General features: G+C 30.9%; 1 protein-coding gene across 16 annotated transcripts in view; it reads left to right on the top strand.

The window, feature by feature from the left end:
• The window catches only part of LOC143082890 (epidermal growth factor receptor kinase substrate 8-like), a 76804-nt gene that overhangs the window by 6733 nt on the left and 52096 nt on the right, over positions 1-17975 (top strand). For 13 of the 16 annotated variants that reach the window (XM_076258860.1, XM_076258861.1, XM_076258859.1 and 10 more), the window contains exons 2-6: positions 4811-4889; positions 7362-7394; positions 8003-8065; positions 9102-9127; positions 16409-16498. In XM_076258860.1, coding sequence (XP_076114975.1) covers positions 4834-4889; positions 7362-7394; positions 8003-8065; positions 9102-9127; positions 16409-16498 — 268 coding nt within the window. In that variant the 5' untranslated portion in view covers positions 4811-4833. The remainder of the gene's footprint in view (positions 1-4810; positions 4890-7361; positions 7395-8002; positions 8066-9101; positions 9128-16408; positions 16499-17975) is intronic. The other 3 variants (XM_076258866.1, XM_076258873.1, XM_076258868.1) reach the window with 2 other exon arrangements.

Raw genomic sequence — 17975 nt, 5'->3', positions numbered from 1 at the left:
TCCTGTACTGTAACCTTTAATGCGGAATTTTCATTTTCAACCATGTGAATCTTATTTGCTAGTTTGCCAAGATCTACGCTAGGTTTAACCATACTCGATATATTCTCAAGTACCTTATAAAATTTTTCATTATTGACTTGCAAGGATTTATGATGAAATTCTTCCATATTCTTCTATACTAAAGAAACCTTGCAACAGATAGATGAACCACATTTGATTTTTTCTGGCCTGGAAATAAATCAGAGTGAAATAAGAGAGAGCTTTTCTAATAGGAGCAAGATGTTATTTTTGAGTAAAGGAGAAGTTCTTTATGTGAAGTAGGCTAGAGTTTGTTACATCCAATGACCCATCGCAGCTTGTGTATATATATATTTAGAAATTAGCGAATATTTATTTTAAAATGTAAATAAGTTAAAGGGAGGAATATTTTTGGGAAGCTATAATTCAAGAGAATGAACTTATCCAAACTGTTCATTTAATAGTTGTATTTTTAATGTCCCGGGTTGAAAAGGAAGTGACATTTTCTTTCTTAATTTATTTCATGGCAGTTTGATTATATGTCAATTTAAATTTAAATTAACACATGATTAAATGCCACGATCTTGTTTAAGAAATCTTAAATATGTGCACAGTTAAAACACTAAACAGGTTCACAAAGTAATCCGATCATGGTTAAAAAATGGATTTGTTCTGGTTGATGAACCATAATAAAAATTAAAAACCATCTCGCATTGTGAAATTGAAAGGATTTTTACTTTTGACAATAACTGGGTTATAAACTTGATAAACGTAATAAAAATATATACTAAATATGGATTATATGGACATGCTTCTCCTTCTTAATCTGGGTGTTGGTCATTTGTTTTCAAAACCGATTTATGGTGTGTCAATATGTTTAAAGTCTTATGAACTTATTTTGTATTTAATGTTTGTTTTCCTGACTAAGCATAAGTAAATAACTAGTTTATATATAGTTGTATTGTGTAACTCTATTACTTCGATCATATTTGTAAAGTAAGTGTCATGTTGCACATCAAGGAAGCTTAATTTGATCTGCATTGTTTGTTCGACACTGATGTTTTCAAGTAGAACATGGTATTGGTCCTTGAGTAGACATGTATGACATCATGTGGCATAGTATTTATTTAAAAAGCTTTTTAAATGTTCAAAATGTTAGTTTTTTTATACGACCGCAAAAATTTTAATTTTTTGGTCGTATATTGCTATCACGTTGGCGTCGTCGTCGTCGTCGTCGTCCGAATACTTTTAGTTTTCGCACTCTAACTTTAGTAAAAGTGAATAGAAATCAATGAAATTTTAACACAAGGTTTATGACCACAAAAGGAAGGTTGGGATTGATTTTGGGAGTTTTTGTCCCAATATTTTAGGAATTAGGGGCCAAAAAGGGCCCAAATAAGCATTTTCTTGGTTTTTGCACTATAACTTTAGTTTAAGTGAATAGAAATCTATGAAATTTTGACACAAGGTTTATGACCACAAAAGGACGGTTGGGATTGATTTTGGGAGTTTTGGTTCCAACAGTTTAGGAATTAAGGGCCAAAAAAGGGCCCAAATAAGTATTATTCTTGGTTTTCGCACAATAACTTTAGTATAAGTAAATAGAAATCAATGAAATTTAAACACAAGGTTTATGACCACAAAAGGAAGGTTGGTATTGATTTTTGGAGTTAAGGTCACAACAGTTTATGAATTAGGGGCCAAAAAGGGGCCCAAATAAGCATTATTTTTGGTTTTTGCACCATAACTTTAGTATAAGTAAATAGAAATCTATGAAATTTAAACACAAGGTTTATGACCATAAAAGGAAGGTTGGGTTTGATTTTGGGAGTTTTGGTCCCAACAGTTTAGGAATAAGGGGCCCAAAGGGTCCAAAATTGAACTTTGTGTGATTTCATCAAAAATTGAATAATTGGGGTTCTTTGATATGCCGAATCTAACTATGTATGTATATTCTTAATTTTTGGTCCCGTTTTCAAATTGGTCTACATTAAGGTCCAAAGGGTCCAAAATTAAACTTAGTTTGATTTTAACAAAAATTGAATCTTTGGGGTTCTTTGATATGCTGAATTTAAAAATGTACTTAGATTTTTAATTATTGGCCTAGTTTTCAAGTTGGTCCAAATGGGGGTCCAAAATTAAACTTTGTTTGATTTCATCAAAAATTGAATAAATGGGTTCTTTGATATGCCAAATCTAACTGTGTATGTAGATTCTTAATTTTTGGTCCAGTTTTCAAATTGGTCTACATTAAGGTCCAAAGGGTCCAAAATTAAACTAAGTTTGATTTTAACAAAAATTAAATTCTTGGGCTTATTTGATATGCTTTATCTAAACATGTATTTTGATTTTTGATTATGGGCCCAGTTTTCAAGTTGGTCCAAATCAGGATTCCATATCAAGTATTGTGCAATAGCAAGAAATTTTCAATTGCACAGTATTGCACAATAGCAAGAAATATCTAATTGCACAAAATTGTGCAATAGCAATTAATTTTCAATTGGAGTTATCTTTCTTTGTATAGAATAGTAGTTGATAATATATGTTGGAAATTTGCCAGACATGACTATGATGTCATTTTCTATTTTTATTTGCCAATAACTTTATGTAAATAACTTCATTGGAAATTTGCCAATATAAAATGTTGCTGATGAAGCTTTTTTCCTTATCTTATCTAAAATGTTTTTAGATAATGTATGTTGGACATTTGCCAGACATGACTATGATGTCATTTTCTATTTTTATTTGCCAATAACTTTATGTAAATAACTTCATTGGAAATTTTCCAATATTAAATGTTGCTGATGAAGTTTTTTTTATTGTTTTATACAATAAACAATGTATATTCACTTTTACTACCAACCAATCTTTACCATTCAGTGATAACAATTAAGCACTTTATTTTACATTTTAATATTTTATGATGTATTTAAAAGAGTAGTTATTGTTGCAAACTCCATTAGAAATTTGAATTGATATCAGTTTTGGAAAAAGGGAAACGGGGATGTGAAAAAAAAAGGGGGGGGGTTAAATTTTTCTCATTTCAGATTTCATAAATAAAAAGAAAATTTCTTCAAACATTTTTTTTAGAGGATTAATATTCAACAGCATAGTGAATTGCTCAAAGGCAAAAAAAAATTTTTAAGTTCATTAGACCACATTCATTCTGTGTCAGAAACCTATGCTGTGTCAACTATTTAATTTTAGATTTAAATAAGTTTGAAGAAGAAATCTTTAATTGATTTGTAAAATCTTGACATTTGTTTTGTGTAAAAAAAACCATGTAATGTCAAAAATTTGATCACAATCCAAATTCAGAGCTGTATCACGCTTGAATGTTTTGTCCATACTTGCCCCAACTGTTCAGGGTTCGACCTCTGCGGTCGTATAAAGCTGCGCCCTGCGAGCACCTGGTTCCCCTTGTAATTCAAAGCCTTTTTTTTAGGGGGGGGGGGGGGTATAGTAATTGCCCTTTTCATCTGTCTGTCTACACATAATTTATAACTCTTCTTAATATTGACGAGATGGATATTGATGAAACTCTCTTCAGTTGTCATGGTTGTAGAACACTTCTTGACATGCTGACGATCACAGTAATATAATTCAATTCTAAAGACAGAACAGAGAGGGGAGATTACAAAGTCAAACTTTTTTACTTCAAAATTGCAATACATGTTTGTGAATGCAGTAAAAAATGTACAAAGTAGTACTGTGGTTAGGGGTATATTCCTGTTGTGCATTAACTCAGGTTTTTTTTTGTACCTTCAATCATGACATGACATTTACCATATTTATATATATATATATTATAGCCTTTGCTTACAATACTTTTAATTCTTCCAGTTAGTTACAGATAGGATCAGATCTTTGACATACACATGTAATGAAATTGTTCATGTTATAAAAATGTCCAGATAAAAATCATTCAAAGGATGGACAGTTGTTAATATACTTTCTACATAATGATAATATCAAGTGACATTTGAACTTTTGTAGCTGTGTCATAACCCACAATTATATTGACAGATCCCTAACATTGTCTTACATTGTCTTATGACCTTCAAAAGGCAAGATCTCATAGTCTAGATCTTTTGTGATGATAGGGAAGCCTGTTTAAGTTTCTCTTTATAAGAATGTAGTCTACATATAAATAAAAAGACACAGGGTATATTTTTATGTCAATTAGATGGACATTCAATGACACTAAATTCTAGATGCATACTTAAATGTAGAAATTTATTAAATTGTTTACCTAAACATTCTAAAGATATAATTATAAATTATGCTTTTGAGAGTATAAAATGTATTTGGTTTGATTACAGCATAGAATATATAGAAAAATTCATTCAATTTCACTATTCTATATAAGAGACTGAAGGATTCTTGGTTACACACTCAGATAAGTCCCTGTCATTAATTATATGTCTGGGAATTTCAGAAAAAGGTCTACTTAATTTTGAGTTCACCAATAGTTTGAAATGTTGACTTGGGACTCGCCCAAAAAAATTCACAGACATGACTATGTACTCTATTAGATCTGAGTTCTAATAGTAATGAAATATTCTTCATATGAAAATGCACAAGTTCAAAAACTAGAACTCAGTCTTCATGCATCATTTGTATTTGTTAAATGTTTGTTGAGAACTTGACATTTAGATAATATGGAATCCTGTGACATGTAATTCCACATGATTTTGATGCTTACCCTACAGAGAATGTCTCTTATGATCTCTTATAGGAATAGATAAAAATGATAGTACATTTGTGATTTTGATGTGTTTTATAATTGCAGTTAACTAGCTAGCTGGCCTGGTGATGCCAGGTGTAACCCCGCATGGGATGGATTATCACCACAACTATGGAGGAATGAAGTAAGTATTAAGCAACATACAGTTTTCGCATTTATTTAGATTAAAAAATTTGTACAATTATATGACTTCTTTACGCAAGAGATTTGTTTCAGAATAACCGGTACCAGTCTAGGCTGTGAGCACATGTTTGGAACTCAAAAATATAAAACAGGAAGGAGATCTCCCCCTAAAAAGCTATCTCTATTATATAACAATTGTATGTCAACTTTGCAAGATGAATTGCAAATTGTGTTAAAAAAAAATCACTTATTTATGCATAACTGTATAGAATATTGTGTTCAGAATAAAACCAAACTAATTATATCATGTAAACTGAGCTAAAATCAAGTAGGCTTTGTCTCCCTCAGAACTGATCACATTGTTTATTTTTTGGAAGCTAGAAACCAAAAGTGGCCTTAAAAGTACCATATACCAGATAAAGCAATCTTGCCTGAGGAAACTGACACTTTTTAATCAGCTTATCAATTAATATATAAATATTTTACATGTAACAAAATGTGTTTCAAGTTCTTATATAATTATGTATATAAGCACTTCTTATGGATTTACAATACCCTAAGTAGGATGACTATCTAACAGCAGTGTTGTCAAACCAGTCATACTAAATTTGTTTGATCAAATGTGCTTTGCTATATCAGTGTATCCAAAGGGTTAATTAGGGTATAGAAATATGGTCACATGGACTTTTCTTTTCAGAAATCCCTTTAATAAAGAGCAAGTTCAGTTTGACTGTGCTGGATGGATCAGTAATCAATGACCTTCACTAAGATTGGTTGATGTATAATTTGTATTGGAGGATTGCCACTGTCTCTGCATTTAATTAACCTTTCTGAGACTATGTTTAAGACAAAACTTGAACAAATGTTGAATATATTTTTCCCCCTAAATATGCACGAAATATTTGTAACTGGACTATAGCAAACATCAATCAATCATATCTATAAATTATATATATAAGCTATAAAATTAAAGCTATCATGGCTAACGACTAGTGTTTTGTATCAATGTCCAATTCCTGATATCAGAGAAAAATTCTGCAATTTCTGCAGAGAAAAATTCTGCAAAATTCTCATTTTGTATAGTCCATACATGTAATTTAATTAGGTACATGTACATGATGATGAATATTCAAATATTTCATGTTGATTGGCACCCAGTGCACTTAATAAACAGGGTTGGGCTTAAACATGTACATGATGTTTGCTGTATATATTATGTTTTGTTTTAATTGTTTTGTACAGTAATCAGGCTGTTAGTTTTCTAGATTGAATTGTTTCACATTAATTGTCATCTTGAGGCCTTTTTATATAGCTTGCTAAATAGTATATGGGTTTTTCTCCTTGTTAAAGGCCACGCAGCGAACTTATGTCTTTTGGTCTCTTGTGGAGAATTGTCTCATTTGCAATTATACCACATCTTTTATCTTTCATATGTTTTAAGCTTCTGTATACTGATCGGTACCGGGTAATCTTCAGCAAAAAAAAAATCAAGGTGAAAATTTCTTTTCTTTATGATCCTGATTTTTATGAAGTGTGAACAAGATGTTACTTTGATGATAGCTTGTGGGAACAGGTAAACCATAAATCAGTTATACTGTATAGGTGACAGTTTGGGTGTGTTTACAAACAAAATGTCACTGATAAAAGTCTGGGTCAATATTGGACCACATGCTGTTCAAACTTCTTTAATAAGAGATATTTTCTCGATATACACAATAGGGTGGAGGATTTTATCAATGATTTAATCATGGGTATCATAAAATTACCTGTGGCTATGAATTTTGTGCTTCTTTAATGGTATAATTTTATATATACATCAAGTTCAACACAGTATGTGCATTGAAATGCCTTAACTTCCATTACGCTTTCCTCGATGGAGATTTTTTTCCACAACTGTACTAGTTGTACATATTCTTACTTTACTCTAAAAAAAGTGACTTATTTATTATGTAAAATTTTTTTTTACCAGGGCTTGTTTCACTATATAAGGATAGAGCTGCTGCTGGTCCTTTTCATAGATTCAGTCTCATAAAATAAAGGGAGTTCTCTGAAGAAATATTTTGAAAATGTTGGTCATATGATCAGTTCTCTAGCCAGAATAATGTAACTGGTAGAAGTCATACCTTAATTTGGTATAAAAAACAACAGAAGATCTATAATAATCGTAATACAATAGTACCCAGTAAATTAAAGTTGCATCTGTTTGAGAATGAACAGATGTGTGTATTAAAATACATGTAGATGTACACATTTAAAATCTGTGTGGACAGGAGGACCAGGCCATTTTTGATTGAAAAATAGGATGTAACGGACAGATCAAAGTTACATTTGATTTTAGACATGGCCATAAACACACATAAAACATGTGCTTTTATTGTAATGTTGTCTTTAGTGGTATCATAAATACATGTTTATTAAACTCGTGTAAGAAAATAAAACAACCATTTTCTAATGGGATCTTCCTATATTTCAGTGGACATGACAGAGGATATGGCTATGGACCAAGGTAAGGTCATAGAACTCAGTTGTCCTGAACATGCACGAAATATTTGCCACTGGACATCTAGCTTCAAACAATTAGGTTGACAGACAGAAATTTTATCCATTCACTGATTTTCAGTGTTAAACATTACTTATATGTTTATTCTCTTTTCCATATTTAAGTTCTGTAAATATATACAACATATATTCTTTTAACATATATATAGCAAGAGAAATTGATAGTTTTTGTGGTCATGATATTGCTGATTTAAATCAACTTAGAATTCTGAGCTATCAACATTAGAGTTGAATATTAACGTACAGTCAGTGGGCTTTGGTTAAATTTGGTTACAACTGAGTATATAACAAAATTGTATTTAAACAAATATTAAGTAGTGCATGTGGAGAGCACTGGTGGCCAAGGTTTCTGCAGTTCTTTGCTGCATGTTACATTTCATACTGACTGAGGAATGGCGCTCTATTCTAAAATATTTTTAGACCTTGACCCCTGGCCAGTATTATCATAATTTATTTACGTTTTAAATCATGTCATGTTAAGCTAAGTTAATATCACAAAACTTCACAGATGATAAACAAAAAGTAAATATTATATCTGACTATTTGAACCTTCAGTACATACAACAGCGCTCCACCCTTATCCACTTATCGTGAATCTGAGTTCGGTTTATCTGTAAGGTGAGTACTATCTCGCAGGGAGTGTACATTTAGATTAGATACTCATTTTTACTTCTCTTTTCTGAATAAACTTTTTATTGATGCTTAGAGTGGTACTTTCACTTTGGTATTTGTTGTTTTTTATCTTCAAGCTTAAGTTTTCTAACTGCAACTGAGCATGGATTTTGTCTAACTTACTTCTAATCTTGTGTGGGTTTCTTAAAAGTAAGCATTTCAAAACTAACAAATTTTAGTACCAGTATTGGTTTTTTTTTATGTGCTTAGTTAGTTGTTTTTATTCGTGTCTGGAGACCAATGGAATATTTGCCACTGGACATTTAGCAAATAATAATCAATATGTCATCATTAAATCTTAATACAATTTTTCAAATTTTGAACAGATGAAGAATCGAATAACATTTTAATGGAAATGTTGTTGAATAAGTCCTTATTTGATTGTAGCTGCTTGTTTGCATAAAGAATTGTTATGTATTTTACAAGGAAATGAAACTTGATATCAACATTATAAATTCATGTTTTGTTAAAATCGTTTAAAGTTAAATAATGTGCATGCACTAATTGCATAACAATAATAGTTTTCTTATGAGTCAAGATCTTGTTTATAGGGTAAGCAAGTACATAGTATATGGTAATACATGTATTATATTGAACTGTTTGAATATTTGTGATCAGTAGGGGATGACATTTTATATGATTCGGAATTGAATGAATGAATTCATCATAAAATTTCATATTTTAATGTAACTTTAATTTCATTTAATTGTATATGCTTACTTGTTTGCAAAATGTGTAGATATATTATCCATTACCATTACATCTTATTAAGGCAGACTGAATATTTCAACCATTATTTGTGAAATAACCTGCAAAAGTCCCTGTATTTTGAAACGGTGTCCAGTTGATTACATTTTATCAGATGTTGTAATGCATGCCAATGTTAAATTCAATAAAACTTAGCTCATAGGTGTACATGATGTACACATGTATAATTACACACTTATATATTAGATTAATTAATCAGAACTTTGTATTGTAGAAATGGATATGGAGGACCAGAAATAGGTAAGTTTATCATTTTACTGTAACTTAGAAAGAAACAAATGATTTGAGAAGCCTCAGTAAAGTTTATCAGGGTTGCGTTCAATATTGTAGCGGCTACATAAGTGCTATGTAGATTTATGACTATTGAACGTGTATTTAGCCTAGCTGCTACATAGATATTGATAGCAGCTTCGTAGCCGCTAAGATATTGAACACAACCCAGCTACGCTGGTGGTGATAGTCTGAATTGATAAGTTTATGCAAATGTGAGCTCCCAAGTGAAAGATGGGCCACCAAGGCCTTTCTATATATACATTTCTTTCCTTGAGTAGATTTTATCAGTCAGTACGATACACTGGTACACTATCGTTTAAATCACTGTTTCAAACCTGAGAAAGAAAAGTGGTACAACTTTTTTTTCCATTTTTCTTTTTTTTCACCTTAAGGCCAATTAAATTTAATTGATAGATTTTCATCCCCGCCCGCCCCTCTGAAATCGTCCCGCCCCGATTTTTTTTATTCTGAAAATTTACTATTTCCGGATTTTGTTCATTTCCGTTACCGGTAAACGTCAATGATTTCGTTTCATTCAAAACTTCCTGTTTCAATTTTCGTTTTTTGTATTTCTTCGAGTAATTTAAAATGACTCTACAGATCTGTGATGATAACATCACCTACCGAGAATAGATATTGATTACGGGAAGGGCATAAAATATTAGGGTTACGATTAATACGCTGTTCCAAGAATGCAAATCGCTGCGGCATGACACAAATTTCTATGATTAGAAAACCGTGGAAATTATTATTGATACTTAACTGTTTAAAATGTCAGTGACTTTGTGTCGGGAATTTTGGACTGTGAATGATATCCCAAGCTCAAGAATTGTGGAAAACGTTGGTACAAAAATGACTGGATTAAAACAATTGACACAAGCTCAAACTTGTTAGATTTTTGAGATATATTGAGTTCAAAAAGTCAGCAAACATTCACTTAGATTTACCCATGGCTATTGTTTTTTGTTGAGAAATAGCAAACAACATCTGCCTCAATACCCTCAATAGAGTCATTAAACACCTTCTTCTTATTGTTAAGTTCATGTTTTACATTGTTATTATATTTGCATCATGCATAAGAATCTTAAAAGCACCAACCCTTTTATTTTCAACACTGTTTGAGTTTTCATTTTATTCTGTACTCATAATTCTTGTGTTGCATACCAATGCATATTTGCTTCATTCTAAGAAAGCAAAATTAACTTGGTGTAGTTAGTCCAACTGAAGAGAGCATTTTTCCATGTGTTTGCCTTTTACTAAAAAATAGGTTTCTAAAGCGGCAACATCATCATGTACATGTAGAACAGTGTTTGCCAATCAGAGATATTAATTTTAAGAAGTTGAAAAATTATGTACGATTCCTTGTACATGTATATACTTGCTATTAGCTTATTATTACTCTTGCATATATGAAGGAAACGTCACAAGATGGTTTGATATGAAATAAAAAAATAAAAAATAAAATCCTCCCACCCGCCCCATTTTTTTCAAAAATTTGGATGAAAATCTACTAATTAAATTTAGTTGGCCTAAGCTTGACAATATTATAACTAATGAGAAGGAGTTACAAGTTAAATAAGTGACCTCTGCATATTTGTTGTCACACTAGTCAAAACTATGATGATTTTATGGGTAAACCATGTTAGAAGTCAAAGGGTTGGTACATTTTATGGGTAAACCATGTTAGAAGTCAAAGGGTTGGTACATTTGGTAATTTAGTATAATGAGTTGTTTTGTTCTGAAAGTAAACTTTCATTCTTACTTACTCTGATGCAAACTTGGCACCTCTTTATTGGAAAGACTCATCTGTTAGAGTAAAGCCAACATTTATAGCCCATTCATGCTATGAAGTACCAAATATTGCAATGGTTGGCGATTACTTTTCCTTACTGTGCAAGTTATTAAAGTCGACCACATGCATGTTTCAAGTATTTCAATAAACATTCTTATCCAGGTATATGCAAATCCAAACTGACTCTTGTCAAAAGGGAGAAAAAAACTTAATTTTGTTAAAAAAAGCTGTAATTTGTTGTAAACAAAATTCATATTTGAGTCAGTCAGTCAGTTATCTATTTTGTTTCTCTCAAAAAATACATCCTGTTGATTTAAAATTTAATAATATATCTTTTAAACAGATGTTAAAACACAATGTCATTAAAGATATAGAGATACCAATTTTACATTTTCTATCTTTTATTAGTTTAACCACCTTCTAAACACAAAATTATATATCTATATAGACCACATAGTACAGTATCAACACTTGGAAAGGACATGCTACAAAAATATGAAATCTTTAAATGTTTAGTTGTTTAGTAATTGACATATTCATACTTGTGGACATATACATGTAGGTAGGGCTTTGTGATAAAACAATCAGTGAAGTACTATGCTTGGAGGGATACGTGTACATGTATATCTGACACACAACTAAATTGAATCAATATAGAAATAAGAAGATGTGGTATGATTGCCAATGAGACAACTCTCCACCAGAGACCAAGTGACATAAACGTACAAGTACAGAATTAGATAAAATCATAAGAATTTCAGTTAATGATGGAATAAATGTACACATTTTTGAAATATGATGCATTTATTAAGCTATGGGCTCCTGTAACAAATATTTTGTTTATCCCAAAACTGAATGTTATGATTTTACTTGATAACTTAAGCAAAAAATTCTTGAAGCAAGTAAGGTTTTAAATCTGGGAATGTAAGAATGGTTTGAGGGCTACCAATTAAACACAGTCAAGTCATCCCTGTATTCTTTAAACTTGGTGTATCAAATATCAATCTTGTATTAAGTGAACGAACCACTACATCAACTTTGCTTTAAGAAAGGGTTCAACTAGCTGTTCATACTACTTATGGGGAAAGAAAGGGTGACATGGTTATAAAATTTATACACTTATCTATATTAATTATGCACTGGACTAGATATAATGCAAGATGCAGTACAGTTTAACAAACTTGAGGTATATTCCATATAAAACAAAGCAATTAGATTTCTTCAATCAAATATTGGAATTTCTCTTATGGCAATCAAGTTTTATTGAAGAAATAACAATGATTGAATTAAATATTATAGATCTTCTTATAGGCTTTTTCCTTTTTATAGAAATTTATAGATCTTTCAGTTAATTGAGAATATAAGAATGCTGATTGATATAAATTTTTCATTAGACTAGAATTAAGAATTGCATCAGCTATCATTCTATTCATCTAGTATCAAGAAGGCTAATCACAACATTCATCTGGAATCCCTACATGTAACCTGCATCAAGTCTGCAGAGAAATTCTGTATTCAACTTGTATCAAGTAAAGGAACCCCAACATTCAACTTGTATCAAGTGAGGGAATCCCTACGTTCATCTTATATCATGTAGGGGAATTCCTACATGTAACCTGTATCAAGTTAGTTCAAGGATAAGAGCCCCTACATTCATCTTGTATCAAGTAAGGAAATCCTAAAATTTTGATTTCATAAAGTAAGGGAATCCAAACATTCCTCTTGTATTAAATAAGGGAATCTCTAGATCTACATTAGGGTATCCCATTCAAATATTATAATTAAGGGAATTCAAACCTTGAACTTGTATCAAGTACTTAGAACCCCACATATTAGTAAAGAGATATATCTAGATATGATTATCATGGTCATGATGATAAATAATTTCAACTTCCTGTCATTGTAACTACTATTGATGTTAGCATTGTAATTTCAAGGTGGAAGTCTTTTTTTTTTTAATAATTATCTTCTTTTTGTAAATTTATCTTATCTGTTAAAACTGAAACATTATGTTCTAATTCGTTTCACTTAAACGAACATAAAATATTTATCAAATAAATAACTGGAACTCTCACATGGACCATAAACAATGTTTATGTCATAAACAAGAAGCAACGCTTATACCATTTTGTAGCATCATTGAATTGTTTAGGGAACTTCCCTTTTCAGTGTGTTCTCTACATTTTGCAGTGTTATTTATTTTCTTTCCTGATGCTTTTAAATAAATTGTTTAATGAAACCTTGATATCATACATTGTCATATCATGATATTGTATGACATAAATTTGAGAATTGAATGTTACCCATTGAATAAAACTGAATCTGATATCAAATAGTTGACCCAGATTTAGCTATCTACCTTTAAATCTCCTTTATTTACCTGGGGACAGATTTTATTATTTTTTAGCTGTGAGATATGTTTTACAAGTATATACATTTATAGATGGTTGTCTCAATTAAACACATTTACCTAACTAGATGAGTTAAAAGAACAGAAAACCTTCACTCCTAAAGAAATTGTTTTCCCCCAATACCTTGTACAGTGAAGCCTGTTTAAACCAGACCTCTTCGGGACTTTAAGATTTTGTTCAGTATTGGCTGATGTTTGGTTTTATCAGTTCACAATGCATACAATTTGATATGTCGGGTGCTTAAGAACATGTTTGGTTTATACAGGTTTTAGGGTTATGCAGGATTCGTTTTAGCCAGGTTTCACTGTATATAGTTAAGATTATTGAACTTTTCAAATAAAGTTATTCGACCTTCAGTTTGATGCTGCTTTTATTCAAAAGGTGTTGATTCACATAGAATAAATAATTAATAATCACCCTTGACCTTGGTTTCTTGTAAGATCTGTAATACAGCATATAAGCTTTAAAAACATTCTCCTGCTAATAACATAATTTTAGGTCGACAAAAACAAAATTAATCCAAAGAAACAAGTTTTCTCTTATTAATTTCTTGTCTTTCCAAATGACAGTTGACTGCATTATTGTAAACAATAAAGCTGCAGTGAATTTGACATGCAAAGCACCTTTGCTTCAGCCCAATTATCCCACATGTGATTATTAATTGATTTTATATATAATGTCTTTATACCATGTATGAGAAATGTCCAGAGAAAGTTATTCTTTTCCGTTTAAATTCTCATTCAATCATCTCTTTCTTTATCAACCAAAAATTTGAAATAATAATTTCACAGTGTAATTAAAATATTTAAGTCAGTCCATATACAGGTTTCCATTCTTTAAATTTAATCTGAGATTGAATCCAACAAGGCTTATCTCATCTTTTTGCATAACCAAAAAAACTCCCATGAATGTGCTGACTGTAAAAAAAAATAAAATAATATGACATAATATTGTGTTTAATATTTAAAAATGGTATGCTTGACCAGTAACTGACCCAACAAAAGAGGATTATTAACCATATACAGGCACTATCACCTATAATTAGCTTGAAGTGGTGGATAAGTAAAGTAGTATTGAGTTGATTGAACTGAGGAGTAAAGGCGTTACATAAATGTAGACTGATATGTTACATTGCCTCAAGCTAGACATATATCTTCCCTTGACTTTTGTAATACACGATGATAAAAGGATTACGCTGTGAAGGTTTTATGTAATAACAATGCATTATATCTTTTTGATCATAAAAAAAGAACAATAAAAATATTTTTGAAGGAAATAAAATTTTAGATTTGTGAAAGTTAAATGTTAATCGGTCATTTGTTTGTTTTGAAAGTTAGATTTAACACGCAAGAGGAAATTAAACTCTTATATTGTTATGAATGAGCCAATAAAGTTTTGAAGAGTTTTACAACTGCAGGTTTACTACTTTGTATACAACTGAAGGATTTGAACAATTTTCAATACTCATGTGCTAGAATAGTTTTCTTTTTATGTAAGATATATAAAAAGAGATTTTTTTTTTAAAGGCCCAGGGGTTCGTGTCTTCAAAAACTCTGTACATACCTTAAATATATTGTAAAATGATGAGTGACTTTTTAAAATTTGACATCTTGATATCAATTTTATTTAAAACTTTTAATAAAACAGTTTTACATCATTTAGTACATGTAGTGCATGTCTAGAAGAGTAAGAAAAGTATTGGACCACTATGATTTTAAGCAAATAAAACATAATACTACCCACAAGGCTGATGGCACTAACATGGGCGGATCCAGGGGGCCTGGGGGCCAGGCCCCCACCCTTTTGTGGGAAAAATTTGGTTGATTATATAGGAAATCATTATAGCATGACTGGAGTGGACCCCCCCTTAGGTCAGTCAGCGGGCCCCTCCCTTAGGAAAAGTTCTGGATCCGCCACTGACTAAACTGTCTGCTGAACCCAGCGGCAGATTCAGAGCTTTTCATAAGGTAGGGTAGGGGGACGGCTCCAGTCATGCTTCAGTGATTCCCTATATAATCAACCAAATTTTTGCCAATTGGACCCACCTTTAGAACCATAATACTAAAAAATAAGAAAGTCTTGTGGTCATTATTATTGTAATTACTGATCATGTTGATGAATGAACAAGACTGTAGGATTAATTAACGTTTGGTAATACTATAAACCAATATATTTGTAATGCAAAATTGATTTGATTGGTGTTATGGAATGTTCCTCAATAGTTAATCCATAGTATGAGCATTCATGCATTAAATATGTTGTCAAGCATTGCATATTTATACCTGCGATTTTGTAATATACATTTATCATTTAGAATTGATATTTATCATTTTCAATGATTCAAGAAAACTGTCATTTCTTCAAAACATTTGCATTTATTCAATTAAATATCAAGGAGTGTTATATTATTAGACCACTAAAATTGATTTTATATATTAATATTCACATAACAGTTGTGCATTGGTCAAACCTTTTAGTTCAATACAATATATATACAATATTTTTTTATTTTTTTATTTTCCAAATTAAAGGGCCCATAAAGAGCATAACATTAATTACATCATGACATAAACATTACAGAGTGATTAAAGAAACATAAAATAATAATTCAAATGCATGAGGAAAGAATCAGTGGTCAAGGGGAGATAGTTCAGAAATGGAACCTTATACGAAATGAATAAAAGTCATCTTTGAATTTTTTTTTTCTTAGTATTTGTTTTGTACATAATCTCTTAGAGTTTCAAATATTCAATCTCTTTTTTTAAAACAAAATATTTTGTAATCATATTTTTTATTGTCAAAATATTTTAAATATATAAGAAAAACTGTCAAAATATAGACTAAAACTGTTCATTCAGTATTCTGGTCTCCTTGATGTATTACCATAAAAAATCTATTAAATTCCACTTAGCAGGCGTACATACTTTTTGAAACATTAACAAATGTAATGTACAATGTATACAAATTAATATTATGTACTACAACCCTTATTACTTGTATATTATTAGAGAGTGTCAGTAGTATACATACTTTTTCTATTTATAGATCAACACAGTATGGATAGATTTGACAACACAAGGGACATGGAACCCACATTTGAGCTAGATCATTTAGCTACATATTCTTCAAAATCAGGTAAGAAGTTTCATAGCAGAAATAAAAGTTATTGACCTAATATTTCAATCATACATTGTTAAAAATGTTGTATAAGACCTGGATAAGAGGACAAAGAAAAACTCAGCTATATAATTGTAGTAAGCTTTTTCAGTCATTTCAAAATTATGTAAATTTGATTGATAAATGAATACAATGATATGGTCTAGTCACATTAGTGCAGAAATGTTATTGTTGAGGTCACTGTGACAACATGAACATGTCCAAATTGACATATCTGACCTAACATTGCTATTTTTGACACAGTTTTTGAATAAAATTGAATATGAGCGACAGCTAGCCTTACCCAACATAGACATTTTATTTGCATCAGCAATTTTGTAATCAATTAACTTTGTAAGATTGTAACCTATTTCAAAATTCAATGTCAATTTGAGTCTAGTAGTTTTTTACTTAAATGTTAGAATAAAATTGAGAATGGAAATGAAGAATGTGTCAAAGAGACAACAACCTGACCAAAGAGCAGATAACATCAGAAGGCCACCAATGGGTCACAGTGAGAAAACACTATCCTGGGGTGATCTTCAGCTGGCCCCTAAACAAATTTGTGTACTATAAAAAAGAAGATGTGGTATGATTGCCAATGAGACAACTATCCACAAAAGACCAAAATGACACAGACATTAACAACTATAGGTCACCGTACGGCCTTCAACAATGAGCAAAGCCCAAACCGCATAGTCAGCTATAAAAGGCCCCGATAAGACAATGTAAAACAATTCAAATGAGAAAACTAACGGCCTTATTTATTTAAAAAAAAAAGAAACGAAAAACAAATATGTCAATTATCCATTTTTAGATGGTGACGTTCCCTTGTCACCATCTTATGGTGTTTATATATCTCAACTTGTACGATTCGCTCGTGTATGTAACAATGTATTAGATTTTAGCGAGAGAAATTTATGTATTACTGAAAAATTATTACACCAGGGTTTTCGATATCACAAACTGGTCAAAACATTTACTAAATTTTATCACCGGTATAAGGAAATAATTCGTAAATATAACTCAACATGCAGACATCTTATACGTTCAGGTATTTCACATCCAAAATTTTATGGAAATATTCTTTATAAAGCACAAAAATGTCAGTATTCTCCTCAGAAACTAACAAAACCTTTAAATAGACTTATTAAAAGGGGATATAGTTACGATACTGTTGTCAGGTCATTAAAGATTGCATATTTTGGCTTTAACATTGATTCACTGATAGGGTCTTTGCATCGGAACTAAACACATTTATTTCTAAAAAAACAGTTGTTGGCATGACACGGGTTATGTTCTTCTCATATATTTTATGATAGTATGATACTAAACCCCTAACGGGAGGGATTGTACCTGATATTCATATGATGAAGACATAATCTTTCAATCAGTTTAATTGAGGTCTGGAGCTGGCATGTCAGTTAACTGCTAGTAGTCTGTTGTTATTTATGTA

The sequence above is a fragment of the Mytilus galloprovincialis genome, chromosome 7, assembly GCF_965363235.1.
Source record: "Mytilus galloprovincialis chromosome 7, xbMytGall1.hap1.1, whole genome shotgun sequence".
Taxonomy (NCBI): Eukaryota; Metazoa; Mollusca; class Bivalvia; order Mytilida; family Mytilidae; genus Mytilus; species Mytilus galloprovincialis.
The sequence above is the reverse complement of the archived record's forward strand: the minus strand, read 5'-3'. Positions and strand labels throughout refer to the sequence as shown.